The sequence below is a fragment of the Odontesthes bonariensis genome, chromosome 21 (assembly GCF_027942865.1).
Source record: "Odontesthes bonariensis isolate fOdoBon6 chromosome 21, fOdoBon6.hap1, whole genome shotgun sequence".
NCBI lineage: Eukaryota > Metazoa > Chordata > Actinopteri > Atheriniformes > Atherinopsidae > Odontesthes > Odontesthes bonariensis.
The window spans coordinates 15,751,391-15,767,274 of record NC_134526.1 but is presented as its reverse complement, the minus strand read 5'-3'; the positions used below and the strand labels follow the sequence as shown (position 1 = coordinate 15,767,274).

General features: G+C 36.6%; 1 protein-coding gene across 1 annotated transcript; it reads right to left on the bottom strand.

The window, feature by feature from the left end:
* Positions 1–1,794: 1,794 nt before the first annotated feature.
* Positions 1,795–10,115, bottom strand: LOC142371898 (nuclear GTPase SLIP-GC-like). Its single transcript, XM_075454638.1, has 16 exons — positions 10,103–10,115; positions 9,661–9,751; positions 8,652–8,868; positions 8,294–8,518; positions 7,647–7,853; positions 7,351–7,526; positions 5,975–6,068; positions 5,809–5,896; positions 5,580–5,695; positions 3,475–3,626; positions 3,208–3,325; positions 2,874–2,982; positions 2,637–2,767; positions 2,253–2,334; positions 2,062–2,124; positions 1,795–1,826 (listed from the first exon to the last, which is right to left on the bottom strand). Exons 1-16 carry the CDS (start codon positions 10,113–10,115, stop codon positions 1,795–1,797), a joined length of 1,914 nt encoding a protein of 637 aa, XP_075310753.1.
* Positions 10,116–15,884: the final 5,769 nt, after the last annotated feature.

Genomic DNA, 15,884 nt, shown 5'->3' with positions numbered 1-15,884 from the left:
CGTGTTTCCATTGCTAGAGGTTGTCAAATACTGCTAGTAGGACACAGAGAGATGCGTATCTGCGCTCCCTGTGTGAAGATCGCTCTGTCCGCACACCCTGTCATGCGAGGCTAATACGTGGTGGCTAAGGGGCAAGCGCTAACCCTTCCACGTAAAACAACAACTTGCACACTGCAGAAACGTCACACCACTTTATAACCCATCCGACAATAAAGTCACAACCCTTACCATCAAAACCATATGCATGGTTCTCACATTACTGGCATGGGGACGTTACAAAACAACTTTATAAACAGCATGTAACTCACCGGCTGGTTGTAGGCTCGCGCATGTGAAAGCTCAAAAGAGTCGATGGAGAATAATCCCATATACAAAACAATTATATTCTCTAGAAAAACTGCGTTCAAGTATTTAAAACATTACAAGAATATTACTGGGCATGTATTGTTGTAATGTTTTAAATACTTGAACGCAGTTTTTCTAGAGAATATAATTGTTTTGTATATGGGATTATTCTTCATCGACTCTTTTGGGCTTTCACATGCGCGAGCCTACAACCAGCCGGTGAGTTACATGCTGTTTATAAAGTTGTTTTGTAACGTCCCCATGCCAGTAATGTGAGAACCATGCATATGGTTTTGATGGTAAGGGTTGTGACTTTATTGTCGGATGGGTTATAAAGTGGTGTGACGTTTCTGCAGTGTGCAAGTTGTTGTTTTACGTGGAAGGGTTAGCGCTTGCCCCTTAGCCACCACGTATTAGCCTCGCATGACAGGGTGTGCGGACAGAGCGATCTTCACACAGGGAGCGCAGATACGCATCTCTCTGTGTCCTACTAGCAGTATTTGACAACCTCTAGCAATGGAAACACGCTTCAAATGCCCCAGAGTTCCCCTTTAAGACAATGCATAGTGTGTATAGTGTATATACTTGTGACTTCTTAATAGTATAGAATAGCCTTTATTATCCCACAAGTGAGAAAATTGAACGTTACAGAGCTGATAATGAGGGAATATACACAAAATATATTAAACGAATGCAAAATCAGTATTAACAAGTTTTACGTAAGTATAAGATATTAAGAAGTTTGGGAAATTGCATTGTTTTATCTTTTAAAATCAATACCAGAGAAAGTATTTTAGTTCCTTTTTCATATTATAAATATATATATGATTTATAAATTTCTAAACTTGCAAAACCCATTATCTTGCAGAAAGCAAACATAGTTAAACAATTTAAATTAGAAGGAAAATTATTTGAAAAACGTTCTTTAAAAGCCTAAAATCATCATGTCAAAATCAAACATAAAGTAAGTGCTATATATTCAAGAAGAAGTTTAAAATTTACATATGTCCATTTAACCCTTAGGTGTCTGTAATATAAATGTCTGCTATTGCTTTATCTGCTTATAGTTATATTTTATGGCACTTCATAAAACCTGATAACCCATGTGCTGAGTATATGACAATATGCAGCATAATTTCAGCCATCACAATGAAAGCGCTTTCCAATTACCTATCTGAGAAGTCGGTGCATGCTAATTTTGGAAACCGATAATAAGCTCAGTAAATCTTAAAACCCACTGCATACACAGCAGATGCTCTTTACACACAAAAAAATATGTAAATTGATCTAAGAATTATGTTTGTGGGTGATTCAATTAATGTAAAATCAATAAAACGTGCAATGCCTGCAGACTCCTAAGAGTTAAACAACAGACACAACAAACTTGACATGTAAATAGTTAGGGCAAAATTCAGAGGCCTCATGTCTTTCATCGTCTTTCAACAACGTTTAGTTGATGCTGCTCTTCCTCTTGTGCAAATCTGAAACATACAGAGTCAAAACAACACAGTGAAACAGTGATGGAAAAAAGTTACACTGTCATAAAAGTAACTTTAACATTTGTCTAAAAAATGTCAGGAAAACTGCACTTGCTAGAATCTTATCAAACTTAATGGCCTAATACTGAAGAGCAGCTTTGGTAGAGCCATTTAAAATATGATGAGACATTTTCCTGAGAGTTTGACCCAACGTGTGATGTTTATACAGCTGAGCTACCTTTGAGCTGCTGCCGCTTCACATCGTAGATCTTCTTCACTGTTGCCAAATCATTTGACACTCCTTTGACAGACAAGAAAAAAAAAAGGTAAAAAAACAAAGACTTGCTGCAGATTTTTTTAAGTCAGTAATGCTTTAACATGATTCTTAGTGTTCTACATAAATGGTAATATTTGATGTGTCTCCTTTACCTGGGATTGAGTGGTCATCCATCTTTAATGAATGCTCAATTGATTCCTTCATAGTTTCCTCCAGGATTCTCAGGATGTCAATCTAATTCACCATCAAAATCTTTATTAGTTATCATCCAGCCAAATATTGATTGCAAGAATAAATTGAATCAAAGATGAATTAACCATCTGTATGCATGTTCAGAAACGCATAGCTTTATACTGTATATTTCAGTGTCTTTCCATGAAATGACAGTTTTGACTGTTTGTTGTCATTTCAATTAAAGCACATTTCAGAATTTCACTTCAAAATAAAGACAAAAAGCTTCCATATCAATTGAGGATATACAGCACTATTTATTTTGCAATGATATCATGTTTAAATATATAAAAAATTGGACAAACCATCAAGTCACTCAGCTGACTCAGCATGACCCATTTAGCTCGTTCAAACATGTCCATTGAATTTTTTAAATGACTCACAATTTCCTTCTTCATTTTTTTAAGTGAGCCCGCTCCTGTATTAGTTGCAGCTCCTGAAATAAAAAAAGAAGACTGATGCGTAATTTTAAGTACAATTTCAAAGAATTCAAAAGTAGATTCATATAGTGACATGCTGTACATGATGACTGCCTTTCTTACTCTTATAGCACTCTCTCATGCTTTCCTCTATTGTCTCCGTCAGACTGCTGTAGATTTTTTTCTTGCGGTCACAAATTATTTTGTTTATTTTTTGCTTAGTCTTCTCTTCCTAAAATAAATCCAAAAAGTGGAAAACATTTGTATATAGAATCCTTATCATTTTTCCAGAGAAGCAAAAAGTGAAGCATTTCCATTGGAAACCTCAAACTCTTCTGTTATAGTAGCAGGTCAACTATGAAGAAGCATTCAATTTTTCAAAGCAAAGCTTAGTTATAACCAACACAAATGTGATTAATTAACCAATGAACAGGATGTTGCTTTTCTCATCTTTAACCTCGATCTTGAGAAACATCAGCTGTAGTTCGACTTCATTGTACTTCTCAGTCAGTCTCTCTGTGTCAAGTGAAAATGCATTGATGACCCCGTTGAATGGCCCACGTTTTCCTTCATTTCTGAGACAAATTACAAGTATTTAAAAATGACAGAAATTGTGCTTTTTTTTTTTCAATAATCTTATACAACTGTCGTATTTACCAGGTTTGAATATTGTCCATAGTTAGAAAATCGGACACTACAGAGTTTTATGTGTTTAAGTTCTTACGGGAAAGTCTTCCTAAATTCATCATCAATGCTGTCCATCAGGTATGAAGCTAAGTCCATGTTGAGGTTTATTTGTTCTCCACCTGTGGTTTTGTGGACGCCACCCTTCTCGACAACAGACCTCAATGTCCTGTGAAAACTACTTCCATTTTTCTAAATAAAAACATGACAAAAAGACATTTTGAACACATTCACAGAGAGTCAAAGTTGACTTGATATTTATAATTTAAATACATACAGAATTTAGGAAGGATGTCAAGTCTCCTTCACATGAACCATTGGATTTTTCAACCCCTCCAGTAAGACATCGACGAAGGATCCTATAAGCCTCCTTCATTGCTGCTTTAACTAAGGTGAGTTGATGGCTAATGTTTTTCTCAAGCTCTTCGTGCACGTCAGTTTTTTTGCCAGCCTAGAATTAAAAATGTACAAGCAAAGGTAATAATAAACAACATAGCTATAAATTCTTATAGTTTCATTATCTGTTTACATAACTTTGTTGTTTATGAAGGCTCTAGTCATGACTAATGAGTAGATCAACAACCTTCATTGAAAAAAAAAAATACTTTGGGGTAATATTTGATGTCTTCAATTAAAAGATGGTCATTAAAATCTTATTGCAAGCAGAGGTAAGATTTCAGAAGCCTGACTTCCCCATGTTTAATAGATGATCAATTGATATTATATTTTAAAAGTCTGAATGTACATTACTGAAACTTAGAAATTTGCTCTTAGTATTATTATTTTTGTTAATATTAAAGGGTTGGTTCGGAGTAGATTCACCCTAGGGTCATTTGAACCGTGACATCCAGCCAAGTAGCCCACCCGAAGTTTTTCCGATCTTGGCCGAACATCAGCTGAGTTACTGAGTTATTCCAAACAGCTTAGTACAAGCGCTAATGGACCCTGGCAGTATCTCCAAAATCACCACACTGTCAGGTTGTGGGTGTGGAAGGGTGGACACGGATGCGGACTTCAAAAATAAGGAAGATTTATTAATTCAAAAACAAAAGTCAAGACAAAGCGCGGCTGAGCCGGATTACCAAAACTAAACTGTGACAAAACAAAAACTTGACTATGAAAACCAAAAGACTTAGCTTGACATGACATGGAATAAATACTTAGTTTTTCTGGCCTCGTGGAACATGGATGGAACCAACAGCAACAACAACAAAGATCCGGCAAAACTGAAAGGGGAGGCAGGAAACTAAATAGGGAGTGAGAGTGATTGGGGAGTGAGTGCAGCTGAGGGAAAAAACACAGGTGAAGTGAGTGAACTAATAAACAGAGTGCAGGGAAACTAAAGCATGACAAAAAACCTAAACCTGGACTGAAAAACCAACATAACCTAAACATGAAAACTAAAAACAAGAGTCTCTGGGCGTGACACACACTAAAATCACATGCCATGACACCAAACTTCTACAGTAGTACAAATATGGTCTGTACTCACAAAACGATGCATTTGGAAGTTTGTACATAGTCCAGGAGTTTATTATTATCAACACAAGCCTAATAGCTTCTCTGCTGCTAAAGCTGCATCGACGTCACTTCCTTGATCTGGGAGCTTCAATGTAAGATGAGGGTTGATCTACTACTGTAGACAACAAAGTATATGCTATATTCTACATGAATTTTTATGTTGTAGAGTTGTGAATTTATTGTATCAATGGAGAAATTGAGCAGCCTTGCTTTGTTGTCTACAGTAGTAGATCAACCCTCATCTTACATTGAAGCTCCCAGATCAAGGAAGTGACGTCGACGCAGCTTTAGCTGCAGAGAAGCTATCAGGCTTGTGTTGATAATAATAAACTCCTGGACTATGTACAAACTTCCAAATGCATCGTTTTGTGAGTACAGACCATATTTGTACTACTGTAGAAGTTTGGTGTCATGGCATGTGATTTTAGTGTGGTAATTTTGGAGATACTGCCAGGGTCCGTTAGCGCTTGTACTAAGCTATTCGGGATAACTCAGTAACTCAGCTGATGTTCAGCCAAGATCGGATAAACTTCGGGTGGGCTACTTGGCTGGATGTCACGGTTCAAATGACTCTAGGGTGAATCTAATCCGAACCATCCCTTTAATCACTATTCATGATCTTACCACTTTTCTCAAGATGACCCCTTCAATCAAAGAGAGAATCCCATAAGCTCTAGACACATAGTTTAGTGTCTTTGAGTCATTCATTTCTTTCAGAAAGTCCTGAAGCTTGGGTATTTCTGTGAAAATAAACTCACATTTACATGACATATTTTAGATAGTCAGATCACTGTAAAACTATAATTGCCTGCTATCGACAAAGTTTTCATGATTATATGAAGACTTCACCTACCAGTGTCCTCTGGATTTAGAAGTTTCCCCTTCAGAAACTCTTTGGTGCTCACTGTGAACACTTTACAACAGTCACCACTGAAGTGTTTCTGAGAACAAACATTTAATCACTTATACCTATAGACAATATTTCTACTTTTTCTTTTTTGTCAATATTCAAAATTCACCTTAATCACAGTTAGATTGCTGAATCCTTTCCTCACTTCAGCCTTGGCTTTTTCATTTCGTTTCACTATGTGTTCCCGAACTTCAGCTTTTGAGCTATAAGAAGATGCAGTGGTGCTTTAGTTGTTTTTGCATAAATTCAACTGACCACATAATTAGATTATGTGTCCTTTTTCATTTTCCATGATGTTAGAAAGATACCATGAGGTTGTACTAAAAGAAAAGAAGTACTGTGTGAAAGAATGTTTTACGTTGTTGGATGATTAAGAAGTACAGTGTGCTGGCGGAGGCCTCCTCCTATTCTAACCTTGGATGCTGAAGAAGGCCTAATATCTATGCTAGTTCTTTCTTCTGTATAAACTTTGATTTACTGATCAAAGAAGTCTGATATGACGTTATGATAATTACACTACACTGTACTCGTCTAACAGTAACCCCTTTCACACTGACGAATAACCCGCGTTTAATCCGCGAATTTAGCGTGTCCGCTGCTGCGTTCACACTGCCGACCCGGGCTGCCGCGTCAACTCGACTCGCCTTTCGACCCGCGTCGGACCCTAGTCTTTTTGCCGAGCCGAGTTTGGTGTGAACGCAATCGACGCGGGTCGGACGTGGGCGTGGCGTGACGTGAGGAGTTTAAAGGTGCAATTTGGACCCGCTAAGGTAGCGGGTCGCAGTGTGAAAGGGGCTATAGATAGTGATGGGAAGTAACTACAGTAATGTCTCATAACCTTGATACTGATTTTGTAGTATAAAGCATAAATAGCAGAAGTATCATTTTAGAACTCAGACAACCCCGTGTCAGCTTTGTGATATGTTGCGCAGACTTGTCTCCTTGCTACAAGATTAAACCTTTGTGTTAACTGACTCCAACGACCCTGAGCATTGGTGGAATTTTCTTAACATTTGAGTTTTAGTCAGCCCTTCTTAGCGACTGTGTTGCAGTAAATATTGTCATGATTAATTTAATGGTGCTCGAAGGAATAGTTAAAGCTGTATATGTGCCTTTATAACCAAACTCAAATCTGTATTTGTCTAGAATTCTAGCCTCAATGTATTTTTAGAGTTCCTTGGTCTTCACTATATTCCTTGTTGGTTCTTTTCTTCATTGGTCCTACATGAAATATTCCAAATTTGTGTATTTTACATCACACTTTTTATTCTACATTACAGTCCATTACACTCGGTAAAAATCTGATAACATATCAATCGAAATTCCAGTTTAAAACAAAACAAAAAACTGCTACAGAGAGTGAATACGTTCACAAGGCTCTTCATATATTTTTTTGCATTAACCCCTCTTCAGCTTTTGGCCACCATATGAATCAGAGTTTAACTTGGATATTGTATTTAAATGTGTACATCTTAATTCACTTACTGATCTTCAAAATCTCCAATATCATCAGACTTGGTGCAGATAAAGTGAATGCGTTGACACTCGCCACCATTTCCAATAAGACTACCAGCCCTTTTCAGGATCTCCCAGGATTCTTTGTTAGCTGCTGCTCGATTGATTTCAGTCACAATCCACACAGTAGAGCAGTCTCCAACAATCTGAAAAGGCATTATATTATATGGTTGATAATGATCGATCATCATCAACACTTTACAAAAACAAAATCTTAAAAACATTACAGTAACCAGATTAAAGTAACACGTAAAACATTTAATCACCTCTTTCCACATTTCATCTCTGCTCTTGTTGCAGTCCCCATTACCAGGAAGATCCACAATCGTCACATGTTGGAGAAGATCATTGTTTGGCACCTTGATAGTCACACACTTTACAAGTGGCCAATACCATCTCTTTACTTCTCCACTTTCTTCTTGTTCTGTGCCATTTCTTGTGTATGTGACTAATTTGTCAGATAGCATTTTAGCCTGCAATGAAAAACAAAAGTAGAGCGATAAAAGGTTATTTCATCTGTAATTGTTGAAAGTGCTCAGTAATTTGTATAAAATAAATTGAGGCTCATTTTTTCAAAAGAATTCTGAAAGAATACCATTACAAGAATTGAAATCAGTATATATGCATGATGTGAACCTGTATGGATGGTTTCTTTGGATATTAATCCTTAGCAGTCTGTGGAAATTGCACATTATATGGATTTTTCAGCAATTGAATCACACACAGGAATAATTTTTATACCAATTTACATTGCTTTTTTTGTGTAAAAGACATCTGTTGCAGTGACTCCTTGGATGGATCATTAGTGAGCACTTTCATTGTGATAGGTGAGATTATACTGCATATTTCACTTCCATTAGACTGAATGAAATGCTTTTAACAAAGTAATATATAAATTCATATTAGATCTTACCGTATCACCTGTCAAACTTTTCTTCCTGGACTGGAGAAATTCTGGAAATTCTCTGAAATAGCTGTTGTCCATAAGGTTTTCAGGGGATTTCTGTTTCCATTCGTCTCCATACAGTGCTGACAGCTTTTCATCAATGTCATGATATTCATCATCATCATCATCCGTTTCCTGATCTGCTTTAGCCCTACAAAACCGACACATTGATCGTAGCTCAGCTTTCCACTCCTAGAAGCAAAGCAAAACGAAACCAAAAAAAAGAAGCATCTTAGTTCTTTTAAATTATATATAAAAAGTGGCTGTAAACTGTGGTTCTTTAATCAGCTTCAAACAAGAGTTGGCATATTAACAATTATTTTACCTCTTCTGAGATGAACTCGATCTCTGCTTTATACTTTGTGTTGGACATGTTCGCCTCTACTTTTATCATGACTGAGGTACATGCACTGACACTTCCAAGGGATAAAAGATTCTTCTCCCCAATGACAGCATTTATCAAAGAGCTCTTCCCGGCCCCAGTTTTACCAAAGACACCGACCAGCTCTCTCTTGTCTGTCTCTAAATCCTCGATTTTTTTCCTGTTAAGAATTTATATTCAATAGGTTCATTTCTTGACCTTCACCATCCACACACTGAAAATTCCTTTCAAAATCAGCATACTTTAAACAGACATTCATGTTAAATTGTTTTACATTAACAGTGCCTCTAATGAAAACTTAACAAAGGACACAATTTCTCATTGAATCATTACATAACTTTTAATTTTCTCTTAAAGTTATCAAGTTTTATGCCATCTTTTAGCTCTGCTGCTTCACAGCTTAATGGGTGATAACAATGCCTTTAATCCAAAGCATCAGATAGACAGATAGTAGAGCTGCTGTGGGTGGTACTGCTAATTCTGAAAATACACACTGTCTAATCAATCAAAACCATTTCATATTTTCATCAGAACTGTCTGAGAGTTCAGTTGTTGTAAAAGAATATAGGTCCCAAGACGGTAATTATAGAGATTTAATTATAAGATATTCCTTATAGTTCAGTAATGATGATAATCAATAGGCACACTGATGATTACTCTTATTAACATGTATAAAATGTAAGTAAAAACAGAATGCAATTTTTTGTAACTCTAATAATCCAATATTTTGTCACCATGGAACATAGAAAACAATACATATGGTAAATTGAGAATTATCACTATTTCATGAAAAATTTTGAAGAATTTTCTCCTGAATTGTCCTAAAATTAGATTAATTGGGGTAAAATGGGGTGATAAAGACCACTTCATGGAAGTGAAGTACTCATAACCTCTCCATATTCAAGAGCAGAACTAGCACACAATACAAAATAAAGGAAAAGTTCATACTCACAGAAGAAAAACATTGAGGTCTGTTTTGTTTTGTTTTTGAAGCCTCTGTTGAACAATTTCCATTATATGTTTCACAGCAGACAATTTTGCTTCTGTTACATAGAAATAAATAAGTATTAAGCAGAAACCACAAACTGGTGAAGTAAATGCACATAAATGTTATATCAGGCCCATAGCGCCTTACTAAAGGATATGAATCTACTTTAACCGTGTATGTAGCGTTTATCCTGGAAACTGTAAAATTAAAATATATTTGATCATTTTTGTCACTGGCAAACTAAGAGGGGTGCTTTGCGGCCAAGTTGAAAACAAGAAGTTTTAATACAAGAATAAATGCACTCAGTTTATCCACACAAATGGGCAGTGGGTTGCCAACGTTTAAAAAGAGATGCAAATACCTGATTCACGCAGTCGTTTAGCTGGTTGCCCTGTGCTGCACTCACCCTGAAGGTCCATCTTTCGCTTGTTCTGTTGGACTAGAATGATAATAAAAAAGATTGTTGCCTGAGTTTTATATCATGAATCTTGATCTCAAAAGAGATGTTATGTCACAGGAAAATATTGTTTCCTTAAATATACAGACAAATATTGTCAATAATATAATATGTGTCTCACCTTTATAACTTGGGGAATGACAAACCTGTAAATGAGCATAAATATACGACTCAAACAATATTTGATCAAGACTTTTATGCTAAATTATAAAGTAAATGTGTAGATGGTCTATCTGAATAACTATTTGAATATAGTTATTTAAATAGGCTCTTTATATTCACAAACTTCTACAGGTTTTAGTGCATATCTGTACAGTCCAAACACAATATTAATGCATTTTCGTACTTATCCAAAATGAGCTCAAACAAAGATGATGAATGTGACTCATCACATCATCCTTACTGAAGCACAATCACTCTTTTTTTTTTAGTTTACTTGAGCAGAAGACTTTTCGGTTTCCAGTTTATATTTTTGTCATTTTTTTCCAGAGACACAAAAACGGTTGCAAATCAACCACAGCAAAGAGATGAGAAAATTCTAGTTAATTCTGATTTCAGCTTAATTTTACAGAACCTCATCTCTAAGAGCATAGTCGGATTGACAAGAGTAATTTGCAAGACACAAGACACAGAACTTTACCTTTAACTGCTCATGATGCCTCTTGATCATTTGCCTCACAGGGCTAAGGGAGTAGTTGTATTACATAGTATACACAGTATAGCTAAGTGTATATAAAGTGTTATATTTTAACTAACTTAGAAACTTTTCAGTCTTGATTAAACCACCTACAACATCATGAATATGTACAAATGTTTTGTCTTTTTTTCTTGACAAGATTGCAATGTAATAGTTAATAATTTAGCTAAAAAGGTTTCTAGATGCTTAGATACCATTCATTTATTTTATTTTGAACAAAATTATCCACGACCAGAAACTGAAATGGAAATATTCTAAAGGTAAAATAGACTAGCACTAGAGATTACAAATGTAACCAGGGTGGCCGCGGCTCCTTAAAAAGTCGTAAATCAATTTTCCTGAAAATAAGACCTTAAAAAGTATTAAATTGTCTTAAATTCAGATTGCATGGGTCTTAAATATTTGTGTATTTTTCTTTTTGCTCTAAAGGAACAGTATTTTTTTTAAAATATATTTACTTGATTTTATAAGCATTTGTTCATGGGACTTAAATGTTCTGAAAATATTGTAATAAATTTAATTTAGGACAGTGATGACATTTTTGTGATCTTTTCGCATGACACACATTTAGCCGATGTTCTTAAACTCAGTTGTCATTTTACCATACTGTCAGTGTGTTTACTTGGAAATACTTGGTATTTCCATCGTACGTTTGGTCTTAGATTTCATTTAGAAGTGGTATTAAAAGGTCTTAAAAAGTCTTAAATTTAACTTGTTTATACCTGTATACACCCTGTGTAACACAACTCCTTTAAATGTATGAGTTATACAATTATAGGAAGATGAATCTTTTTAAAATGTAGATGCCAAAGAAAACTCTACATTACCTGTTATTGAGGTTTGTGAAGACAAAAGCAGGTAAGCAGGGAGGTGCAAAGTCACCAGAGAGGCACAGATCTGTAAGAAGAAGGAACAAAGGGAGCAGACAAACAGCAAAGTTCAAGTTAAAAAAAAATCTATGAAGGTATGTTAGGGATGGCGCATTTCACTCTCTGTCAGAAGGTAAGTGGTATCCATGTGAAAGAGCTCTATATTCAAAGAAGAACAGACAAGCTGGCGGGTGTGGGACATCAGGCGACCGAGAGGGGCAGGGAGGTGTGGGGTTACTGCTGAGCAGGTAGGAGTGGCTGCACACGGCAGAACATTTGATAAAGTGGAGAAGTCATCCACGATGAATGAAGGGCCATTTTGTCATTATAGAACATCTTAAATTAATTTAAGGAAAAGACCAATCACAAGGTCAGTTTGTTGAGGTTCTAAAATTACAATCTAATGTCAGCAGCTCTATGTTGTCTTCAAATAGATCTAAATTAGTTAGATAGGTAATTACCTCTAAGAACCAGTCTAATACAGCAATCAAATGTTATACCCACCATCCATCCATCCATTTTCTATACTCGTTTAATCCAACTCATGGTCACGGGGGGCTGGAGCCTATCCCAGCTGTCATTGGGTGAGACCATGTTACCTGTCCAGGGTACACCCAGTCCATCACAGGGCCACACAGAGACAAGCAAGACAAACAACCATCCACACACACACTCAAGTCTAAGGTCACTTTAGAGTAATCAATTAACCTAACATGGATGTTTTTGGGTGGTGGGAAGAAGCCGGAGTACCAGGAGAGAACCCACGCATACATGTGGAGAACATGCAAACTCCTCACAGAAAGACCCCGGCCGGGAATGGAACCGCTGCGACGGTGGCATGTGAGAACACGAATGTCTGCAACATTCACTCCAGATTTCTTGCAGAGACTTTCCACCCAGCACCCATCAGCGGGTGAGACAATGTGGGACCATGTCAGCAAAACTTTTGGAGTGTTTGTTGCTGCTGTTCATGTGTGTGCTGGTGAGTCTGTCCTTTCTGCTGATCTAAAACATGACAAGTCACTTTTTGAAGGAAGGCAAATATTGGGAACTGTTTTATAAACATTGCATTGTAAAAGATTTTTCTGCTTTCATGTTCTTACCCATGCAACCTGTTCTGCTACCACTTGAGTGCTGTGTGTGTTTTTGCCATCACAGCAAACTTTAATGAGCTTTAGGCTACGGCTACACGAAAACGAAACGAGGTTTTTTTTGAAAACGGGTACGAAAATTCTTGCGACCACACGGAAACGCGCTGCTGTCCAAACGAGAACGGATGAAAACGATGAAACGATGCAATACACACGCCGCTGTGTCACGCCACGCTGTGAGACAATAGAGAAGTGTTAAAATTGGCTCCCAGCGTCAACGTGTGACTGACGCAAAAACGTTTTAGCTGTAACAATGGAAACGAAACGAGGCCGTTTTCAAACTTTCCCACTCTGGAACCCGTTTTCAAAAACTATCGTTTTGGGGTAGTGGGAACGCCGGCTCCGTGTGGCCGCGACAGCGAAACGATAAGAAAAAGTATCGTTTACAGTGAAAAACGTTTCCGTGTAGCCGCAGCCTCAATGACACAGGTCGTCAGGTTTTTTTACGAGTAATGTCTTTACCACTTTGAATTACAAATTACAAAGCTGCCAATGTTCCAGTTTTTTTCAGCAGCTCTTACAGGACATACAGCATGCAAATGTGTCTCTGTGATGATTAGTTGCACTTGCAACTAACAAAAGGCAGGGAGAATAGAAACTCACAACTGTCAAGAAAATAAACTTTGATGAAAATATATTGCTGTCTGTCAAGGGTGGAGCTTCAACTGTAAAGCTGATATCAAACTAAGACCGTTTTAAAAGGATGAGGTACTGAACAAAAGGAACCAGGGAGCATTTATACTGAAGGAGTGAATGACCAACACAATGCACATGTGGACAATGTGGAGATTATGAAGCACAACTAATAAAGGAACATTTTGTTATTCATGAACAAAAGGGGAGCGACATGACAAACAAACACTAAGGACTTACAAAAGGCAGACGGTCATTTTTTGCTAAATGAATTCAGGTTTACAAGGTTAGCAGAAAGCGAGTCTAACTGAGAACCAGAAAACAGACCGAGGAAATAAATCTATACAGAGAATGAAGAGATCAAATGTGAACTAAATCAAGTAAACAGAAAACCAAAAATCTCAATCTCAAAGTAACCCAAACAGAAACAAAGATCTACAGACCATGAGAGATTACACTGAAGCAGTTGAAAAAACTTTTTGTTAATTTCTTAAATTTAATAAAAAGACAATTTACTTATAATTTTATTATAAAAGTAGTTAACTTAATAAGTCATACTGTTTTACACAAGTTTAAGATTTTTATCAAAGATCAATTAATGCACACGTGTGTGAATGAAGAAAACAAACGAGCCAATAAAAACACATCTTATTTATTTTTTGAGTTTAAACTGTAACCTTCATACTGATTGTATGAAAGTAAATATCCTGTTTGAGTCTGTAAGATTAAACAGGGATGCTAACATGGCAGGGAGGGTTTACTTATAAAACAGTTCGAAGTAGCAGCAAGGAGAAGATAACATCTTGAACTAGAAAATAATACATGTTGCTTTTTGTTTCTGACACTAAGGACGTGCTTATCAATGTGTTCGATTTTAGTTTAATCTATAAAGCTTCACTTTTAATAGCTTGTATTTAATTATAAAAGAAAGCTTTCTGTGTGCTTTGTTTTAATTTACCTTACCTATTCTATTACTTTTATCGGTCTTCTTAGCTCTGGCCCTCCCCTCGTTAGTTGTCAGTCAGACTGTTTTAGATGCAGTTAAATGTCCACCACAGTGACCAATCAAAAACAGGTTTTAGATGTGTTTGTATTGTATAGTCTTAGTGACACGATTAAACTAATGTAATAACTTTTTTCAATTCTTAAGCATACTGAAAAAACAGCAGTTAGATGTTAGTAACATTAATCTTTGCAAAGGATGTGGTACTAAAAGTTATAATGATTCTTAATTGTGTTTTGGTGCTGAGATTTTTCCTTTGACCCCTGCACACACAGTTTGTTTGTTAAAATGTGCGTTTACAACTTAGATCTAAAGCAAGCTTCATTTTACATTTGTGTGCAAAGATTTGGAACAGTATGCAAATGTGTGGGTTAGAGTGAGGGTTAGCGTGTTGAGCGCACATTTGCATGCTGCATTTCCTGTAAGAGCTGCTAGTAAAGCTCAAGAATGATGAGAAAATATTCTCCTGATACAGTGCAGATGAAAAGTTGTTTCAGTTTTAGTTATCTAATTTTCTTATCTACCACAACATTTGAAATACTTCTTCCTCTTCCCTTTATATGCTGCCGGGTGTGTTTGTTTTCAGGTATATTCGTTGCTCTACCAATAAACTGAACTCGCTCTTTATGAGGGGTGGAGACATGTATGAGGAATTTAAAAAAACAAAAAACAAAACAACAACGTTCACTAACTTCAGGTCACAACATGCACAGCTTAATAGACACAGATATGTTGATACCCTGCTGTACATTTAACCCTGTTTTGCTCCATTTCAAGAACTCCATTTTCTTAAAAGTAAAACCCTGCTAAACTTCGGGCAACCAACAGAAAACTTAAAGTTGCCCTTCTTTTTTCAGTCAATACCCTGTTATTTTTCTTAAATAATAAAACATTCCTTCTTTATTCTTTAATTGTGTTAACTTATCTTCACATTATCTAATGTTCTGCCGTTGTCCAGCCACACCCACCTGACCTGCTGAACACTAACTCCAGACTCTCTAATCTTTCTATTCATCTCTTCACCCACCTGCTTGTCTGATCCTCTTTGAATAATCAGTTATTTTGTATATGAACTGATCTGATTCCACCCTCCCTCTGCCAGAGTGTAAACTGTGCCATCCATTATGCACCATAGTAGGATATTTTAAACTTGAACTTTGCCATTTTTCTGCTCCTTTAATTCTTTCTTACAGATCTATGCCTCTGTAGTGACTTTGCACCTTGTCTCTTTCCTTCTCCCCTTCTCCTGTTTTTGACTTCATTACTTTCAGGAGCAGGTACTGTACAGGGGGAATCCTCCAGAAGGTTGTTCTGTTCTGCACTCACCCTGAAGGTCCAACTTTCGCTTTTCGTGGTGGGATAAAATTATAATAAAAAG